The following is an 18,963-nucleotide window of genomic DNA, read 5'->3' on the forward strand; positions in this document are numbered from 1 at the left end:
GCATTTAAAGCAAAGAACTTCACGTCTGGATTACTGACCACTAATTTCCAAACTTAGGGAGTAAAAGGTGGGCGAGGGTACTGTGGGTTCCAGGGTCCCATGAATACAGCAAATAGGGTGGCCAGTTTAAAACGTTTGTTTTGCCATCAAGCTTATGAAAGAAGATGTGTACATTTCCATCATTTTTACAAATCCCCAATTTAGGGAAATAACTTTGTAAGAGAAGAGAAAGGCCCAGAGCTGTTAATGAAAACTCTGTTATTTACACAAATAAGAATGTTTCATGCTTAAATTTTTTAACATTGAAAAGGAATATGGTTTATATACAAGTTATGCAGTTATCCTGTATGAAGAGTTTTCAGCTATTGTCCAATGGCAGTAGATAAACCTAAGGTCTACAGAGAACATGGCCTCATTCCCTGGACCCTAACCAATGCCTGTAAGCAGGAAAAGAGGAACTCATGCCCTCAGTCTGTATTTCAGGGAAAAGTTTATGAAGATGTGGCATGAGTCAATGAAAGAATGAGTCATTTGTCTTCAAAAGGAAAGGTCATATGGAAGTAATTCTACAAATATTTAGCTGTGCATAAGTTCAGGAAAGTCACTGGAGTTACTTAAGCTCAAACCCCAATCTCACATTTTAGTATTTTACACGACTCAAAATAGCCCTTCGTATGTATCTATCAGGTCTCCCAGCATTCCAAGGCAGGAAATGGAACATTTTCCCCAGCTTTAAATGTAAGAGCTGACCTGAGGACAATCTTGTCAACACTAAATCAAGGTGAGTTCAGAGTATCTAAGCAAATCTAGAGTTTGGAACAGAAAACTTTATCAAGTGATACACAGCTGGATGATAGCACACCCTTCCTGTGGCAGAGGCTTTCCTAAAGTGACTCAGCACTGCAGAGAGCCTTCGAAGGCAGCCCTTAGTGTGAATGCTGACAGGTGTTTACCTCCAGGTATGGCAGTAGAAGCACAAAAGAGGCCAAAACGGGAAGAAAAAAGGAAATCTGGAGGACACTACGAAGAAGAAAGCATTGGAAAAGAAAGCTGTATCACTATACCCTCAGAGATAAGCATTGCATCTACAAAACAACAGGATGCCACTTTGAAAAATTTTTCCCACAGAAAATCAGGTCTTAAAATTTTTTTCATAAAATAGAAGAAAACAATAGAAGACATTGACAGAGAACGTTGAGGTAATCTTGTTAAGCAGAGTAAGATGGAAAAATAGACAAAAGTTACCCAGTTCAGGGAGCCCATTATCCAAAAAACTCAGATCCCAAAAGAATTCTAGTTTTCGGCTGGGCGCGGTGGCTGACGCCTGTAATCCCAGCACTTTGGGAGGCTGAGGCGGGTAGATCACGAGGTCAGCAGATTGAGACCATCCTGCCTAACACAGTGAAACCTCGTCTCTACTAAAAATACGAAAACCTTAGCCAGGCATGGTGGCGGGCACCTGTGGTCCGAGCTACTCGGGAGGCTGAGGCAGGAGAATGAAATGAACCTGGGAGGCGGAGCTTGCAGTGAGCTGAGATTGTGCCACTGCACTCCAGCCTGGGCGACAGAGTGAGACTCCGTCTCAAAAAAAAAAAAAAAAAATACTAGTTTTGAAAAGGGGCTGAGAACAAAATAAAAACTACAAGCCCTTTCCCAGTAAGGAAGACTATGCCACTGAGGAGGCCAAGGGAACTTGTCTTTCATCCTCTGAAGGTTTGCTGAAAAATCAACTTGCAAAACACAGATTAATTAGAGAAAAGGCATACACATTTATTTAATGAGTATACACAGGAGCCTTCAGAATGAAAGCCCAAAGATCCTGGGGATATTGTTCACTTTGATGCTTAGGTTCCACAAAGTATTGACAGCCATGCTTTGGCCGTGTTTATGATTGGACAAAAGGGTAGGGTCAAATGCTAAGGGACTGCGCGGGGAAACCCGGTAAGGTCTGTTTAGACTGTTCTTGGCGTATCTGAGCACGCAGACCTTCCTTGTGGGTATGGGGCGGGTCCTTCTCTGGAACAGGGGTCCTCTGACCTGTAGTCAAACAAGGTAAGTCGGATAATTTTATGGCCAGTTTTACATAGAAAGGTGGAGGGAAAGCGTAATAATTCTAGGTTTTATGGCTGACTTTGGGAAAAAGAGGTTCTGGTTTCTGACCCACCTTGGGGAAGAGAGATTCTAGTTTCTTTTGTTGTTGTTGTTGTTTTGTTTTGTTTTGAGATGGAGTCTCGCTCTGTCGCCCGGGCTGGAGTGCAGCAGTGGCGCCGGATCTCAGCTCACTGCAAGCTCCGCCCCCGGGTTTACGCCTATTCTCCTGCTCAGCTCCCTCCCGAGTAGCTGCGGGACTTACAAGGCCGGCCCGGCCACTCGCCCGGCTATTTTTTGTTGTTGCTTGTTGCTTGTTTTTTTTTTTTTTTTTAGTAGAGACGGGGTTTCACCGCTGGTTAGCGCAGGATGTCTCGATTCTCCTGCACCTCGTGCATCCGCCGTCTCGACCTCCCAAAGTGCTGGGATTAAGGGCTTGCCACCACGCCCCGCCCGGCTGTGGCTAGCCCTTGGGGAGAATGGAACTGAGCGACAGGAGGGTAGAAGAGGGTAGAAGAAAGTCAGAAAAACTTCTGGTTCTGAGGCTGCTTCTGAGGCCTTCATTTTTGGGTTTGTTTTATGAGTCCCAGTGTCAGAGGTGTTTGAACCAGAGTGACTCCACCTTGAATAGGGGCTGGGTAACATAAGGTTGAGACCTGCTGGGCTGCATCCCCAGGTTAGGCATTCTCAGGCACAGGATGAGACAGGAGGACAACAGGACTGGTATCACAGATACAGGTCATAAAGACCCTGCTAATAAACAGGATGTGATAAAGAAGCCACCAAAACCCACCAAAACTAAGATGGCAATGAAAGTGACCTCTGGTGGTCCTCACTGCTCATTATACACCAATTATAATATATTAGCATGGCAAATTATTCCCACCAGCACCATGACAGTTTACAAATGCCATGGCAACATCCAGAAGTTACCCTATATAGTCTAAAAAGGGAATTTTCTGGAAAACTCATGAATAATCCACCCCTTGTTTAGCATATGATCATGAAATAACCATAAAAATAGCTGGCCAAGCACGGTGGCTCATTCCTGTAATTCCAGTACTTTGGGAGGCTGAGACGGGTGGATCACGAGGTCAGGAGTTCAAGACCAGCCTGGCCAAGATGGCAAAACCCCGTCTCTACTAAAAATACAAACAAAAATTAGCTGAGTGTGGTGGTGTGCACCTGTAATCCCTACTACTTGGAAGGCTGAGGCAGGAGAATCACTTGAACCTGGGCGGTAGAGGTTGCAGTGAGCCAAGATCGTGCCACTGCACTCCAGCCTGGGCGAGAGAGCAAGACTACATCTAAAAAAAAAAAAAAAAAAAATAGCCAACCAAACCAGCAGCTCTCCGGGCCATTCTTTTGTTTCTTCTTTAATAAACTAGCTTTCACTTTATGGACTTATCCTGAATTATTTCTTGTATGAGATCCAAGAACCCTCTGTTGGGGTCTGGATTGTGACCTCTTTCCAGTAACACCAACACCACGGAATGCCAGCCCAGTAGATGAAAATCAACCCTTACAAATGCATGTAATTGTGAAATTTTACCATATGAAAACAAAGATGCTATAACCCTCCAGGGTGTGGCAGGAGAAGAGGAAACATTTCTGAGAAGAGAACAAGAATCAGAATAGCATTGGATTGCTCAATAACAGTGAAAGAAGAAAAGGGAGTGATGCCTTCAAAAAGCTCAACCCAGGATTCTATATCCAGTGAAACTATTGATTAAGTGAGGGGACAGAATTAGGAAATTTTTACACACACGAGGTCTCAAATTTACCTCCCATTAATTCTTTTGTAAAAAGTTCCAGAAAGATGTTCTGTACTAAAGCAGGAGGTACCCAAAAAAGTATGGGGGCCAAAGTGGAAACTTGCCCGTCACCCTCTGAAGGTTCACTGAAAATCAACTGATTTTCAGATGAATAGGAGAAAAAGCATGCAAAGTTATTAACATGTACCTGTGGTCCCAGCTACTCAGGAAGCTGAGGCGGAGGATCACTTGAGCCTGCAGGTTGAGGCTGCAGGGAGCTATGATCATGCCACTCTACTCCAGCCTGGGCAGCAGGCAAGACTTGGTCTTGGGAAAAAAAAAAAAAAAAAAAGCTTTACAGGATACGTCAAAGAAGTATATTTGGGGGTGAAATATTTTGGTTTTCTTCAAACGAATGGTGGAATTCTTCAAATGGTATTGAAAAGACATTTCAAATTAAGACAACAGCTTGCAGCTGACGTAGACAACTACCCATCCAGATGGAACAGGTTAGAGGCTCTGGGAACAAATTCTTCAAGAAGATGAAATTGATAGGCAATATATGTATTTGAACATATTGAGAGAAGAAAGAAGATTGACGTACCTGGGAGAAGAGTTTAGAATAGTTGGGCAGCGAGATAATCATAGCACAATGTAACTGTGATAGGTCTGTTGCTCTTTGTGTACAGCAAGTCAACACTCTGAGACATCGGGTTGCCGCAGAGAAAGAGGTTTAATCATAGGGCCACCGAACGAGGAAACGGGAGGATGCCTCAGATCCATTTTCCAAAGGAGTTGGGGTTGAGGACTTTAAGGGTTTTTGAGTGGGCCGAAGTGCACAAATTGTTGATTGGTAAAAGGGTGCAGGGTGAAGTCATGGGATAGGGGGATGAAGAAACTATATAATGCTGATTCTGTTCCTCTGTGGGGGTCTTATGTACTGTGAAAGCAAAATAAATCTTGGGACCCCAAAATCACTAGGCCAAAGGGAAAAGTCAAGCTGGGAACCACGTAGGCAAACCTGCCTCCCATTCTATTCCTAACAAAGATAGCTACAAAGATAAAAAGCAACATGCTTCCCTCACAATTTGCCCACAGGGAAATTCCTTGTGGAAAAAGGACTCACAGACCTCAGAGTCATCCCTCTGCTCATGTGGGAAAAATGCATATCTGATTGCCTCCTTTGCCCCATTGTTTTACTAAGCCAGACTAAGGCATAAGTGACTATTCCTATAAATTGTGTACTCAATAAAAGGCTAATCAGAAACCCTCCAAAAATGCAAGCATTTGTCCTTTACCTATGACATGAATCCCCCTCCCTCCCCACTTTGAGTTGTCCTGCCTTTCTGGACTGAACCAGTGTACATCTTACATATATTGATGTCTCATGTCTCCCTAAAATGTATAAAACAAAACTGTGCCCAAACCGCCTTGGGCACATGGCATCAAGACCTCCTGAGGCTGTGTCACAGGGGTGTCCTTAGCCTTGACAAAATAAGCTTCCTAAATTGATTGAGACTTGTCCCAGATACTCTTTGGTTTACACTACTATGATTATTTTGCTTCCCAACTCTTCTAAACTCTTCTCTCAGGTACATCAGTCACCTTTCTCTCAATGTGTTAAAATACATATGTTGCCTATCAATTTCACCTTCTTGAGGAATTTGTTCCCAGAGCCTCTGACCTGCTCTAGTCTGAATGGGTAGCTCTCTAAGTGAGCTGCAAACTGTTGGCTGTTTCAGTGGAATTCAAAACCTTAAAAACATCTTAAGCAATTCTTAAAAGCTTTATTATTCTAACGTGAGATCCTGTCTATAGGAACAATATGCATGCAAATGGATCTAGCGCTAGGAGACCGTCAGCAACAACGAGGTAGGCAAAAGTGCAGCCTAATTAATGCTTAATTATATTTCTGCTCAGAACCCAGCATGCAATTCTTGTCAACCTTGTGGGGACAGCTTCACATATGACATGGTAAGGTAAGGTTCTGACTGGTACTTACATAACTATAGTATCAATGTGATTATATTAGGAGGATGAAAAAAGAGGGAGTATATGTGAGAAAATCAATACTTTTAGTGGGGAGAGAATATCAACAGTTGAATTCTCATCTTCTAAACTGAGAAATCAATAGATGACTAGACTGCATATGACAGTAATGTTTTATCAAGGTCAAATTCTCGTGTCAATATTGTTAGGTGACATAATATCTGCAGCTAACTCTCAGTTCAGAAACAGAAGGAGAAAGCAAGTGTGAATCTAGATAAGGATATATAGGTGTTCACTATATTCTGCCTCTAACTGAAGGTTTAAGTAAAATAAACCATTGAGAGGTGAGAGTATTATAACTATATTATTTCAAGACTTGGAAGTAGATCTCCATGCTTATCAGTTAAACTGTTTTGTTTATTTATTTAATTTTGAGGTGGAGTCTCATTATGTTACACACACTGGGCTCAAGCAATTCTTCCACCTCAGCCTCCTGAGTAGCTGGGACTGTTAACAGAAAAGGGGTTTTGTCCCAGGGCCCAAGAGTGGGTTCTTAGATCTTGCATGGGAAAGGGTTCAGGGCCAGTCACATAGTAAAGTTAAAATAGTTTATTAAAAACTACTATATTGCAGAGTAGGGTGTCCTCAGAAAGCAAGAGGAAGAATGCCCCTACCTTAACCCATTTATGCCTCAGGTTGCAATTTTTTGAATTTTTGCAATCAGACATTGGCGATGACCTTGAGAGCAGTAGGATACAAATAACTCTTGCATGCTTAGCCTTCCAATAATGGAACACTAGGTATAAATGGATTTAAACAAGAATGCTTGCTTATATAGGATATTAGGCCTATAGCGCAGTTTATTATAAAGGCTTGTGACAGGCTGTTAGTATAGTTATTCTCTTGTGTAACTTCTGATGTTGGCAAGAATTTACGAGTGTACAATATATTATCTTTAGAGGAAAACCTATTTTTTAAAATAAGAATGGCTTTTTCCACTAACTTGTTTCCTCAACCATAAACATCTTGTGATCAAGAGTGCCTAAATTCCTTGGAATGTAATGCAGCAGCTCTTGCTATATCCAGCCTTTTTTCGAGATAGAGTCACTCTGGTTGGGATGCCTCTAACAGGACTATAGGTACCCAGCTATATTAAATGTTTTTAAGTAGTTGTTTATGGGAATGAGAAATTAGCATGTTGGGATGGTGAGAGGAAGAACCACTGATGGTTTTCATAACTAGCTTTGGACAGTAATTTGATGGTTGAACTCTGAAATGTATACCTTTGATTAAAATAAAACTAAACTATAAAAAAAGGAGAAATTAAAATCAGTAAAACCAAAACAAAATTAGCAGCTTTTGTGGTAAATATAATAGAAAAAAAGGCAACATTCAATTGCTTAAAAAAAAAATTCAGAAATAATTTTTTTTTCCAAATGAATGTTTCCTTTTCCAAAACTACCTATGGCCTGCCTCACCCCCATCCTGTGCCTACAAAGACCCTAGACTCAGTTGGTAGAGGAGAGAGAGGTGGCTTGATTTTAGTGAGGTGGCTTCACTTCAGTGAGGCTGCTTGATATCAGAGGCAGCCTGACTTCAGGGAAGAGCTGGTCAGACTTTGGAGAAGAGATGCTGGACTTGAGGGGAAGACTACCTGCCCATCCCATCCCCTCTTCAGCTCCCCTTCTTTGCTGAGAGCCATTTCCATCTCTTAGTAAAATCCTCTGCCTTCACCATCCTTCAAGTATTCATACAAATTCATTCTTCTTGGACACTGGACAAGAGCTTGGGACCCACCTAACTGCAGGGACCCACGAAAAGGCTGCCACACCAGTGGAGGAAGTAGACTGCCAATGTCAACGGGTCTATGTTGATCAGCCTGAGAACCAGCAGCCATGACTACACGTGAAAGCAGGCTGTGAAAGGAGCTCATTTGCTTCTCTGGAGAAGGGGAGCTTACTTTTTCACACAGGGACCATCCACATCTGATCAGCAGGCCATCCCTCCAGCCTTACATCATGGCTGAGTTCCTTAACAGTAGAAAGTTTGTGTGGCCTTTTTGTGGACAGAGATGGGAGTTACAATGAATGGTCTCAACTGAATGAAATGCAGCAAGTAAGCCCTTCCGGGACCATTTCCCCTGAAGCCAAAAACATTATGAACAATTTTCCAGAAGGTAGCTTGAAAAAGAATAATGATAACCATTTTGATTTTTTTTTTTTTTTTTTTTTTGAGACAGGATCTCCTGTCACCTAGGCTGGAGTGCAGTGATGTGATCACAGCTCACTGCAGCCTTGACTTCCCAGGCTCAGATGATCCTCCCACTGCAGCCTCCCGAGTAGCTGGGACTACAGGCATGTGCCACCACACCTAATTTTTTATATTTTTAGTAGACACAGGGTTTCACCATGTTGCCCAGGCTGGTCTTGAACTCCTGGGCTCAAGTGATCTGAACTATGTAATCTTAAGAGATTTGAATTCACACACACTTCAGTTGCTATGTATTGGAGTCAACTTTTTTGGCAGTCAGAAAACCTAACCACCTTGCACAAATACCAATTTTCCTTCAAATGATCTTTAGTAATATCTATATTACAGGAACTTTGGTAAACTAGAAGCACTTAGCAATTCCTTTTCATGCTACGTTTGGGTTTTATTTTACTTTTTCTTTAATACAGGAGATGAGTACAGTCAACTTTGCCCTTGCCGGTAGAGGGCAGCCACCCCATGCAAGGAGGCAAGGGGTCAACTGAGCTGTTAACACACGGCCATTCATGGACAGCAGAACTGAAGGAGCATTGTAACACCCACTCCAGGGCCTCGAGGTCGCAGGCAGTCCCCCACAACCTGGGCACCGCTGCATGGAGCTTTCTCCCGCTGGTGTTTGGAGTGGCCAGCTGGGACCTGCACTGGCTCACTTGCACCTGGTCTGGCTGTGGGCCCCACCCAGAGCTTGTTCCTGGGTCAGTGCCCGGAGTGGTCAGTCAGGTCCCGGACTTGCTCACTCACATGCTCCCTCCTGCAAGGGGTTGAGCATGGCGGGCGGAGTAAACTTTTGCCCTTGTCACAAGTTCAAAGAAGGGGCTGAGAAAAATTCTGCACTATTGCCATGCCAGTGCTATGAGCGTTGTACTTGACTCTCACATCTCTCTTACCACACTACTTCTAATTTATTGTGTTCTGTTACTTCTACATCTTTAATATCTCTAACAATCTATGTCCAGTACACCTACTGTCGTGTGGGCCTCTAACATGTCTTCCATGGGTCAATGCAACAGGATCCTGACTGGTCTTCCTGCTTCTGATATAGGCTGAATCCAACCCCTTCTTCATGTAGTATTTCTACTGCCCATCAGTGACTCCACTGCTCTTAGGACCAAGTCCAATGCCTCATCTTGGACTGTGAGGCCCTTTGTGATCTGGCCCCTTATTTGTCTGGCATCATCTCTCCATAACAGGAAACAGTAACATTTACCAATTGACATTAAGAAAACCACAGGTTGTGTCTGAGTCTATGCTGTGTGGGCTGGTTTCCAAAATTACAGTGAGTAATTTCAGTTCCAGGCCAGTCTTCCCTGACCTCAAAATATTTCAAAGTTGACTCTAGTCCATCTCCTATATTAAAGGCCTCCAGAAGGCCAGCTTCTCAGACATTTGGGGCTGGGACTGGAGTTCCCAAATAAAGAGAAATGCCACCTATTGTCTTTTCCTACTTCTTGCTTCAAGGTTCTTTCGTTGAAGTTGCTTCAGACTCATCTTGCACACTGTCCTCAGTGGCAATGGCTCTTAAAGAAAACAGAATTTGCAAATGTTTCTCTTTTGTTTTCTATGTAAAAACCAGCTTATTTTCTAAATTGTGTGGTTGACAAAAATCCTGCCCTATCTAGTAGGAAAGGGTGGGGCTATTAGATTAAGTAAATTGTCAGTTGAATGAACTATCTGCCTCCTTAGGACAAGGACACCAGGGGCCTTATCACATGTGCATCCTCCACAGGCATCCGTAAGGACTCCTTGAATTGTTCAGAATTGCATGTGTCCTCCGTCTCCTCTAAAATTAATCTGGTTTCTTTCAAGTCCAATTGATCTAGTGTTGTGTTGCTTCAACTAGATATGAATAAGAAATCCTTTTGATTTGATGCACTCTGAAGTGTATCGAGAGCAAAGACACCACTGAACAGGAAGGAAGGATTTTAAGCCCCTCAGCCTACGTGCTCCACATCTGGGAAAATATTACATTGTGAGTGGCTGTTTCTTCCTCATTTCTTTTCTTCTAGATTTTTTTGTTGTTGTTGTTTGTCTCAAACTTTGCCAGCAAAAGAAAGGTTAAAAATAGAAGAAAGAAAATTCCCTTAGCATGTGAAGATTACAACATATTATGGATTTGCCTGTTAAATTATTTATTCCTTTAAGATTAAATTAGTCCAGCTGTCTTAGAGGGCTGGAAGAAGACCTCTTGCAGAAAGGTTTCAGCTGGATTTAGAATTTAGAATCTGACCTCAACCAGTGGAGGAGGTAGACTGCCAAGGTCAACAGATCTGTGTTGATCAGCCTGAGAACCAGCAGCCATGACCACACGTGAGAGCAGGCTGTGAAAGGAGCTCATTTGCTCCTCTCAAGAAGGGGAGGTTATTCTTCCACACAGGGGCCATCCACATCTGATGAGTAGGCTCTCCCTCCAGCCTTACATCATGGCTGAGTTCCTTAATAACAGAAAGTTTGTTTGGCATTTTGCGGACAGAGATAGGAATCACGATGGTCTAAACTGAATGAAATGCAGCAGGTAAGCCCTTTCAGGACCATTTCCCCTGAAGCCAACAAGTGTATTCTGAACAGTTTTCCAGAGGGTAGCTTGGGAAAGAACAATGATTACCATTTTGAATTTTTTCTTTTTCTTGGAGACAGGATCTCACTCTTATCGCCCAGGCTGGAGTGCAGTGATGTGATCACATGTGGCTCACTGCAGCCTCAACTTCCAAGGCTCAGGTGATCCTCCCACCACAGCCTCCTGAGTAGGTGGGACTACAGGCATGTGTCACCATGCCTGGCTAATTGTTTATGTTTTTAGCAGCAGGGTTTCACCATGTTGCACAGGCTGGGCTTGAACTCGGGCTCAAGCGATCTGCCCGTGTCAGCCTCCTGAAGTGCTGGGATTACAGCTGTGAGCCATCGTGCCCAGTCCAGTTTTGAATTGTATAAAAAATCTTTTTTCCATTTCTCATAACAAGATCATTCTGAATCCCACTGAGCAGGGAAGAGTCTTTGGCTCATAAATCAACTATGTAATCTTAAGAGATTGGAATTCACATACACTTCAATTCCTATGCATTGCTATGTATTGGAACCAACCTTTTTTGGCAGTCAGAAAACCTAACCACCCTGCAGAAATAACAATTTTCCCTCAGATGATCTTTATTTTTATTTATTTATTTATTTTTGGATGGAGTCTCGCTCTGTTGCCAGGCTGGAGTGCAGTGGCATGATCTCGGCTCACTGCAACCTCCGCCTCCTGGGTTCAAACGATTCTCCTGCCTCAGCCTCCCGAGTCGCTGGGATTACAATATCACAGGATTGTTGGTAAACTAGAAACACTTAGCAATTTCTTTTCATGCTAGGTTTTTTTCTTTCCTTAAATACAGGAGGTGGACTAGAGTCAACTTTTTCCTTCACCAAACAAGATATATAAAATCACTATTGTGAATGGAAAATAAATTCCGGGACCCCCAAATCACTAAACCAAATGGAAAAGTCCAGCTGAGACTTTTGCTTAGGGCAAATCTGCCTCCCATTCTATTCCTTAAAAAGATAGCTACTAAGATGAAAAGCTATATACCTCCCTCACAATTTGTCCACAGGAAAATTCCTTGTGGACAAAGGACAGACAGAATTCAAAGTCATCCCTCTGCTTTTTGAGATAAGTGCATATCTGACTGCTTACTTTGGAAAGGTTAACCAGAAACTCAAAAGAATGCAACCGTTTGTTTCTTATCTATTTATAACCTGGAAGTCCCCTCCCCACTTCAAGTTGTCCCACCTTTCCAGACTGAGCCAATGTACATCTTACATATATTGATTGATGTCTCATGTCCCCCTAAAATGTATAAAACCAAACTGTGCCCGAACCACCTTGGGCACATGTCGTCAGGACCTCCCGAAGCTGTGTCACAGGCATGTCCTTAACCTTGGCAAAAAAAACAAACAAAAAAAAACAACAAAAAACAACTTTCTAAATTGACTGAGACCGGTCTCAGATATTTGGGGTTCATACTATGCTCCCTTAATTACCACAGTGAACAATTGTTTGGGGCTGCTCCACATCCATCTCTATTTCTAATAATGTCCCAAGTTTTTTTCTCCCCACTGAGTGCGAGTTTGGTGAGAGGGAGACCTCTGAAACCGTGAGGACCAAGGGGCTGGAGCTGAGTGGCCCAATACAACAGCCACTGGCCACACATGACTACTGAGCACTGAAATCGGGCTAATGTGGTTGAATTTTTAAAAAATTATTTATTTATTTTGAGAAAAGGTCTGACCCTGTCGCCCAGGCTAGAGTGCAGTGGCACTACCTCAGCTCATGCAACCTCTGCCGCCTGGGCTCAGGTGACCTTCTCCCGCAGCCTCCTGAGTAGCTGGGACTACAGGCGTGTGGAACCACGCCCGGCTTATTTTTGTATTTTTTGTAGAGATGGGGTTTGGCCATGTTGCCCAGGCTGGTCTCAAATTCCCAGGCTCAGGTGATCCGCCCACCTTGGCCTCCCAAAGTGCTGGGATTATAGGCGTAAACCACTGCACCTGGCCCTGAATTTTTTACTTAACTTTAAATGAATTATTTAAATTTAAAAACTGAGTTCAGGTTATTTGAAAACTGTTAAGTATGTTTAGAACAAGTTGGGCATGTGAACCTACTTTTTTAACTGTAAATTTTATGAAGCTTACTTATACACAGTTAACTTTTTCCAGATCAAGCATTTCCACTGAAAATTTAGCTTCCAAGTTGAGATGTGCTATAAATATAAAATATATTGGGATTTTGGGGCAAAAGTGTAAAATAGCTTACTGATAATTTTTTATATTGATTACATGTTGAAATAATATTTGGATATATTAGGTTAAATAAAATATATTAAAATTAATTTCATTTTTTTAAATGTGGCACTGTAAAATTTTAAATTACATATCCGGCTTACCTTATATTTCTATTGGTAGCACTGGAAGAGCTGTCCTCTTCCTGGACAGCCCAGAGGGCAGCCCTGTAGCCTGAGCGTGGTCAACCATGAGCACCTCAGAGCCGAAGCAAGGCAAGGGCAGAGAGACCTGGTGGACAAGGTCAGATGGAGGTCACCAATGCAGGGGTGTCTCTTCCATCCGCCAGGTCAGGCTGCTCTGGTCCCAACTGCAAAGACCTGCTTCCTTCTCTGCCGGTGTCTTGGCGGGATCTTCCAGACTTCCATAGTCTTCCCTTCCCATACTCACGCAACAGATTTTTTTGCTCACATTAGCCAGTCTTTTCCTAGTGTTTGCAGCCACGAATGCTGACTTAATCAAGATTTGTCAGGAAGTGAGGCTCTCCCCTGACCATCGATTCACTAGAATCCCAGGTGAACCTTGTTATTACTAAAGTAATCGTCACCAGGGCTGGGGTTGAGGCAGCTGTAGCTATAGCAAGCTGCTCAGGTGATTCTGATGTTCAGCCAGGGTAAGAATCACTGCTTTAAGTTGTTTTTTTGAGATGGGAGTCTCGCTCTGTTGCCCAGGCTAGAGTGCAGTGGCGTAATCTCGGCTCACTGCAGCCTCCGCCTCCTGGGTTCACGTGATTCTCCTGCCTCAATCTCCCGAGTAGCTGAGACTACAGGTACCCACCACTGCACTCGGCTAATTTTTGTATTTTTAGTAGAGACAGGGATTTTGCCACGTTGACCAGGTTGGTCTCAAGCTCCTGACCTCAGGTGATCTGCCTGCTTTGGCCTCCCAAAGTGCTGGGATTACCGGCATGAGCCACTGCACCTGGCCCTAAGTTTTAAATGTCTGCATGGCAAGTGAAGGAACACGAGCCTATGCTACTGCACTTCTCACATAGAGTGAATCAAACATCGTGCGTTCCCCGCCCGTCTGCAGCTGGCATGCATTCACGCATTCAACAAATGTTTATTGAGGACGTATTGTGAATGCTCCAGGCATTGCTCCAGCTTCTAGGGATGTGGCAGTGAGCAAAACAGACAAGAACCCTTCTCTGCTAAAACATACTTTCTAGTAGGGGGAGAGGAAGAGGTAATATGCAAAAGAAAAGAGAAAAATACATAGTATGTCATACGATGAAAAGTTCTAAGAAGAAAACCAAAGCAGGGAAAAAGAGTGTGTGTGTGTTGGGAGGGTATAGAAATTTAGATGGGGTGGTTACAGAAGGAATCTCTAGAAGGTTACATTTGCAGGAAAGGAGGAAGCCTTGAGGACATGCAGTGCGGGGAGAGTTTTCTAGGCAAACAGAAAGGCAAGTGTAAAGACCCTGAAGTAGGAATATATCTGGGATATTGGAGGAACAGCAGAAGGCCAATGTGTCTGGCATGCAGAGAGTAAGGAAACAGAGCAGTAGAAACTGAAGTCAGAGAGGTGGTGGAGGGAGGGGGTGTCTGCACCCACTTAAAAAATGAAACCAAAGGCTCCTCATCGAGGTGATTAGCCATCAGACGAAGGAAGACTGGGGAAAATACCTTCTGGAGATCCTATCCATGCAACTGGTCTCCATTTGACCTGTACTTATTTAGGGCGTCCTAAGAGTGACGCGCCTCTCCAGGATAAATTGTTACGCTTTACTTGGTCACATGATTTGGGGGTGAAGGTAAGGCAGAAAGAAGCCCTTGTTTCACAGAGCTTATGGTACCCACACTCTCACACTAGAATGCACATGAGTTTTCTTCACAACAAGCTCATAATCACCACAATGAGAAAGAGGTGCTGAAAAGAAAAATAGCATGGCAGGATCATAAATCCTAAATGCTCTTTGTCTGTCTTGAATTAAGGGAGGGCATTTCCTAGAATCCTGCTTATTTGGAAAATTGGAAAATTCCAACAATCACCAGAAGTGGTTTTGTTTCTTTTAGGCATCCTGACTGCCCTCTGTACCTAGAGCTGATCACAGCCCTCCAGTTGATTAGACTAGATTAGACATCAGGAGAGAAAAACGAAATGCATATTTCCCTGGATTGTTAAATACTCATTAAACACCTATTCCATCAACTGACTTGCCCAAACTACTGTGCGCCCCCACTGCCAGGACACTGATGTTCTTTCCCAGGCTTAGGTTTTCTCCAGCTACCCATAGCCCCTTCTGGGTCTGTTGCCCAGCCTCTGTGTTGACTGACTGGGGCTCAGGCTCTGGCTCTGTTCTGTTGGCAGGCCTATACATGAATGACAGGGTTTCACCATGTTGGCCAGTCTGATCTCGAACTCCTAACCTCAGGTGATCCGCCCGCCTGGGCCTCCCAAAGTGTGGGATTACAAGCGTGAGCCACTGCACCCAGCCATGGTGCTAGTTTCAAGCAATGGTCAAGAAAGGACATTTTAATAATGTGCCTTTTGACTTAGACATCTGGAAAACCTCAGCGTAGATCCTTCAGGCAGAGAAAATAGTCCGAACCACGGCCCAGAGGCCTGGCTGTGCTCGCATGTTGGAAAGGAGGCCAGAAGGCTGTGCTGGAGCAAGTGAGCCAGGGCGATGAGATCAGACAGGTGTCAGAGGACGAGATCACATGGAACCTCGTCAGCCAAAGCAAGGACTCTGCATTTATTCTAGGTGAGATGGAAGCCACTGCAGCATTTGAGAAGGTCATCCTGGCTGCTGTGAGAATAGATTAGAACTCCAGTTAAGAGACTACTGGAGCGATCCAGGCAAAAGAAATGGTGGAGAAAGACATGTGATAGACAAACACCAGCCTGTCAACAAGAGGCCTCCCCGCCCCTTTCCTCTGTTTCTTGGAGAGGGGTCATCTAGTGAAAGGGAAAGGGAGGAGCCAAGCGGGGCTGCCTGGCTTGACTGAAATAAGACATTTTTCATAGCAGACATTTTCATAAATACATTGCACTTTATATCCTTTATTTAAGAACTTTACGAATTTAAAGCCCTTAGAAAGCCTAAGTAAAAAATACCTGCCTTCTGAACTTCCCCGGCACTGTTGTAGCTTCATTCAAGATCAAGGAGAAAAGCAGTTTTGGGCAAGCCCTGCCCAATGTATCCATTAAAGTGTCTAAATTGCTTTTCACCTACTTTATCTCTCTTGGACAAAATGTGGGCATGCCCATGACACCTAAGTGAGCCACAGTTGTATGGAAACAGCTGGGGTGATGAGGACCCACCCTGAAGAAGCTCTTATCAATAACCATAGGCTGATGAGGAAATCAGTCCTCCATAATCCGCTGAACTTTCTCTTGCGTGTTCTTAGAGTAAAAAGGTCAGTTACCAGAGACCTTTAACTAGCCCCTCCCCCGGACAATCACAGCTACCCCCCACCCCCCCTCCGAGCATCCTAAATGTTTGCTGGAGAAAGACCATGACCTTTTTGTGTGGCGCCTCATGGTGTCTTCCCTGTCTGGCAGTCTCAAGGCCCCTCGTCGAGGCTCTGTCACTGACCACTTGGCAATCTTGGATGGGTCTTCATGGTAGAGCCCTGACTGGTGAGTTCTCTTATCCCTGCTCCCTCCCTGCCATCTCATTATTAGAAAGGGCAGTTTCTTGCTTTAAAACCATGTGGTTTCAAACATATGGCAAACCTGGCAGACTGTTCCAGATGAATGGCTGCCTAGTGACAAACAGAGCCCTAGAAATGGTCACAATGCTAAGGAGTTTACCTTTGGTCCATTCTCCCACCAGGACTGGGGCCCTGATCCTGAAATTGATCTTCTCACTTTATCCTTTGGAGACTTTTTTCCTTTTCAAAACAATCCTTGGTGCTCTTTTTAACATAATTTTATCTGACTACATTCAGGGAAGGGAGAGAGGTTAAGTATAGATCACATGGAGTGACTTGCCTTAGGGATAGCCAGATACATGACAATAGATTAACTAAAACAAATCACCAACCAATCCAGCCAGCTTTCCTCAGACAGAGAAACAAATTACAAAACTGTAAGGACCAGATATAGCCTTTAATTCCTAATGTTCAAAAACAATCCTGCCTTCTAAATCACAACTTTTAAAATTAACCATAAGGCTAAATAGTTCGAGTTATAAGATCTGTCCACTTCAAATAAGGATACCTTTTATAAAGTACTTTATTGTGGTTTCACAGATTTCAAGGTGCTTCTACATGGCTTCAGGGACTCTCACAACAAACCCTCAGTGGGTCAGGGTCTTCTAAGATTAAAATATTAACACCAACGCATGCAAAGTAAAGTGAGGTACAGTGAGGTTAAGGCAAAGTGGCAAATGTTAAAGAGGCCCACAACACACAAGGGATCAGAGCCCAGGTCAAATTCTTGCTCCCCACCTCCACCCCACCCCAAGAAGAAATTTATTTTTTATTTGTTTTTATTTTTAGAAAGAGTCTCACTCGGTCACCCAGGCTGGAGGCCATGTCATGATCACAGCTCCTGTAACCTCAAACTGCTAGACTCAAGCAATCTTCCTGCCTCAGCCTCCCAAGTAGCTAGGACTACAGGCATGTGCCACCACACTTGGCTCATTTCTAAATTTTTTTGTAGAGATGGGGGTCTCACTGTGTTGCCCAGGCTGGCCCCAAACTCCTGGCCTCAAGAAGGCACTAGATTGAATGACAACAGCTACAGCATTTCTTACTGAACTCAACCCTGTGTGACCCTTGAAATAATAAAACCCACTGATCAAAATAGATGCTATAATCTTTACCACAGGTGAATAATTAACCCTGTGCTCAAACTGCTGCAAAAATATGAGATTCAAATGTTGGCGCCAATGAAGTTTGTATGAAGGAGAGTTTCTGCCGGTGGGATGTGGCAGTGCCACTCTCCTTACATCTTGGCTGTCAGCTTTTTGGCTTGGTCCTGCAGCTCCATTGTTGCGATTGCTGAAAGGTGAACTTCATCAGGTCCATCTGCTAAACGCAAACTTCGGGTTACAGCATACCTGAAAAAGCAAAAGAACCAGGGATCACAGGGAGTTATGGAAGAGGAACATGAGACTTTGACGTCAGTCACTCTGATTGTAAAACAAGACTATATTAATTCTTAAATCCCACCAAGGTCATGGTAAGAAAAACAGTACCAGGAAAATAAGCTAAAGGGCTTCTGCAATGCCATCTTAAAGTTCCCAACTTTGGAAAGTTAAATGGCAAAGTACAGTGGAGTTCATCTCATTCCTGGTTTCCTATAGTTTGCTAGATGTTGCTAGAACTTAGAACAGGCAGTGAATGGTATGATACTTTATATTTAGTTCTTTCTTAAGGGTAAAAATTGATGAAGGATGAGGCTCTATCTCCAGTGTGATAGAGAAGGAGACGCTGTAATTATGTGTGGAGATAGACAGATGGGGAATGGAGAATGTTCCTGCCTCCCAGTAATCAGGATCTAGATATTAGATAGTCACTCACATGTACCGCTATAAATTCAGCGAAACCCCATGCTGTGTCTATGGCCCAGGAATCCTCGGTGGGTCACCTCAGTGTAAAAATTAACATAATTGAATGAAACGATTATTGTAATAATAAGAGCAACTATTTCTTGGCGTTGAGCTCTATATTAAAGTATGTATATCACTTCATTTAGCCTTTAATTACACTGAAACTAAATGTAAGCAATTCATGTCAAGGCATCTATAGATTTTTTACCTCCATGCCTATCAAATGTAGATGATTCTTTTTTTTTTTTTTGAGACAGAGTCTTGCTCTGTTGCCCGGGCTGGAGTGCAGTGGCCGGCTGGAGTGCAGTGGCCGGATTTCAGCTCACTGCAAGCTCCGCCTCCCGGTTTACGCCATTCTCCTGCCTCAGCCTCCGGAGTAGCTGGGACTACAGGCGCCCGCCACCTCGCCCGGCTAGTTTTTTGTATTTTTAGTAGATACGGGGTTTCTCTGTGTTAGCCAGGATGGTCTCGATCTCCTGACCTCGTGATCCGCCCGTCTCAGCCTTCCAAAGTGCTGGGATTACAGGCTTGAACCACCGCACCCGGCTG

At 43.6% G+C, this 18,963-nt stretch overlaps 1 protein-coding gene across 1 annotated transcript in view; it reads right to left on the reverse strand.

Moving 5' to 3' along the window:
• Positions 1-17,346: 17,346 nt before the first annotated feature.
• The window catches only part of ACAD11 (acyl-CoA dehydrogenase family member 11), a 94,456-nt gene continuing 92,839 nt past the window's right edge, over positions 17,347-18,963 (reverse strand). The window contains exon 20 of the mRNA XM_017868402.1: positions 17,347-17,922. Coding sequence (XP_017723891.1) covers positions 17,808-17,922 — 115 coding nt within the window. The 3' untranslated portion in view covers positions 17,347-17,807. The remainder of the gene's footprint in view (positions 17,923-18,963) is intronic.

The sequence above is a fragment of the Rhinopithecus bieti genome, unplaced genomic scaffold (assembly GCF_001698545.2).
Source record: "Rhinopithecus bieti isolate Rb0 unplaced genomic scaffold, ASM169854v2 scaffold_2453, whole genome shotgun sequence".
NCBI lineage: Eukaryota > Metazoa > Chordata > Mammalia > Primates > Cercopithecidae > Rhinopithecus > Rhinopithecus bieti.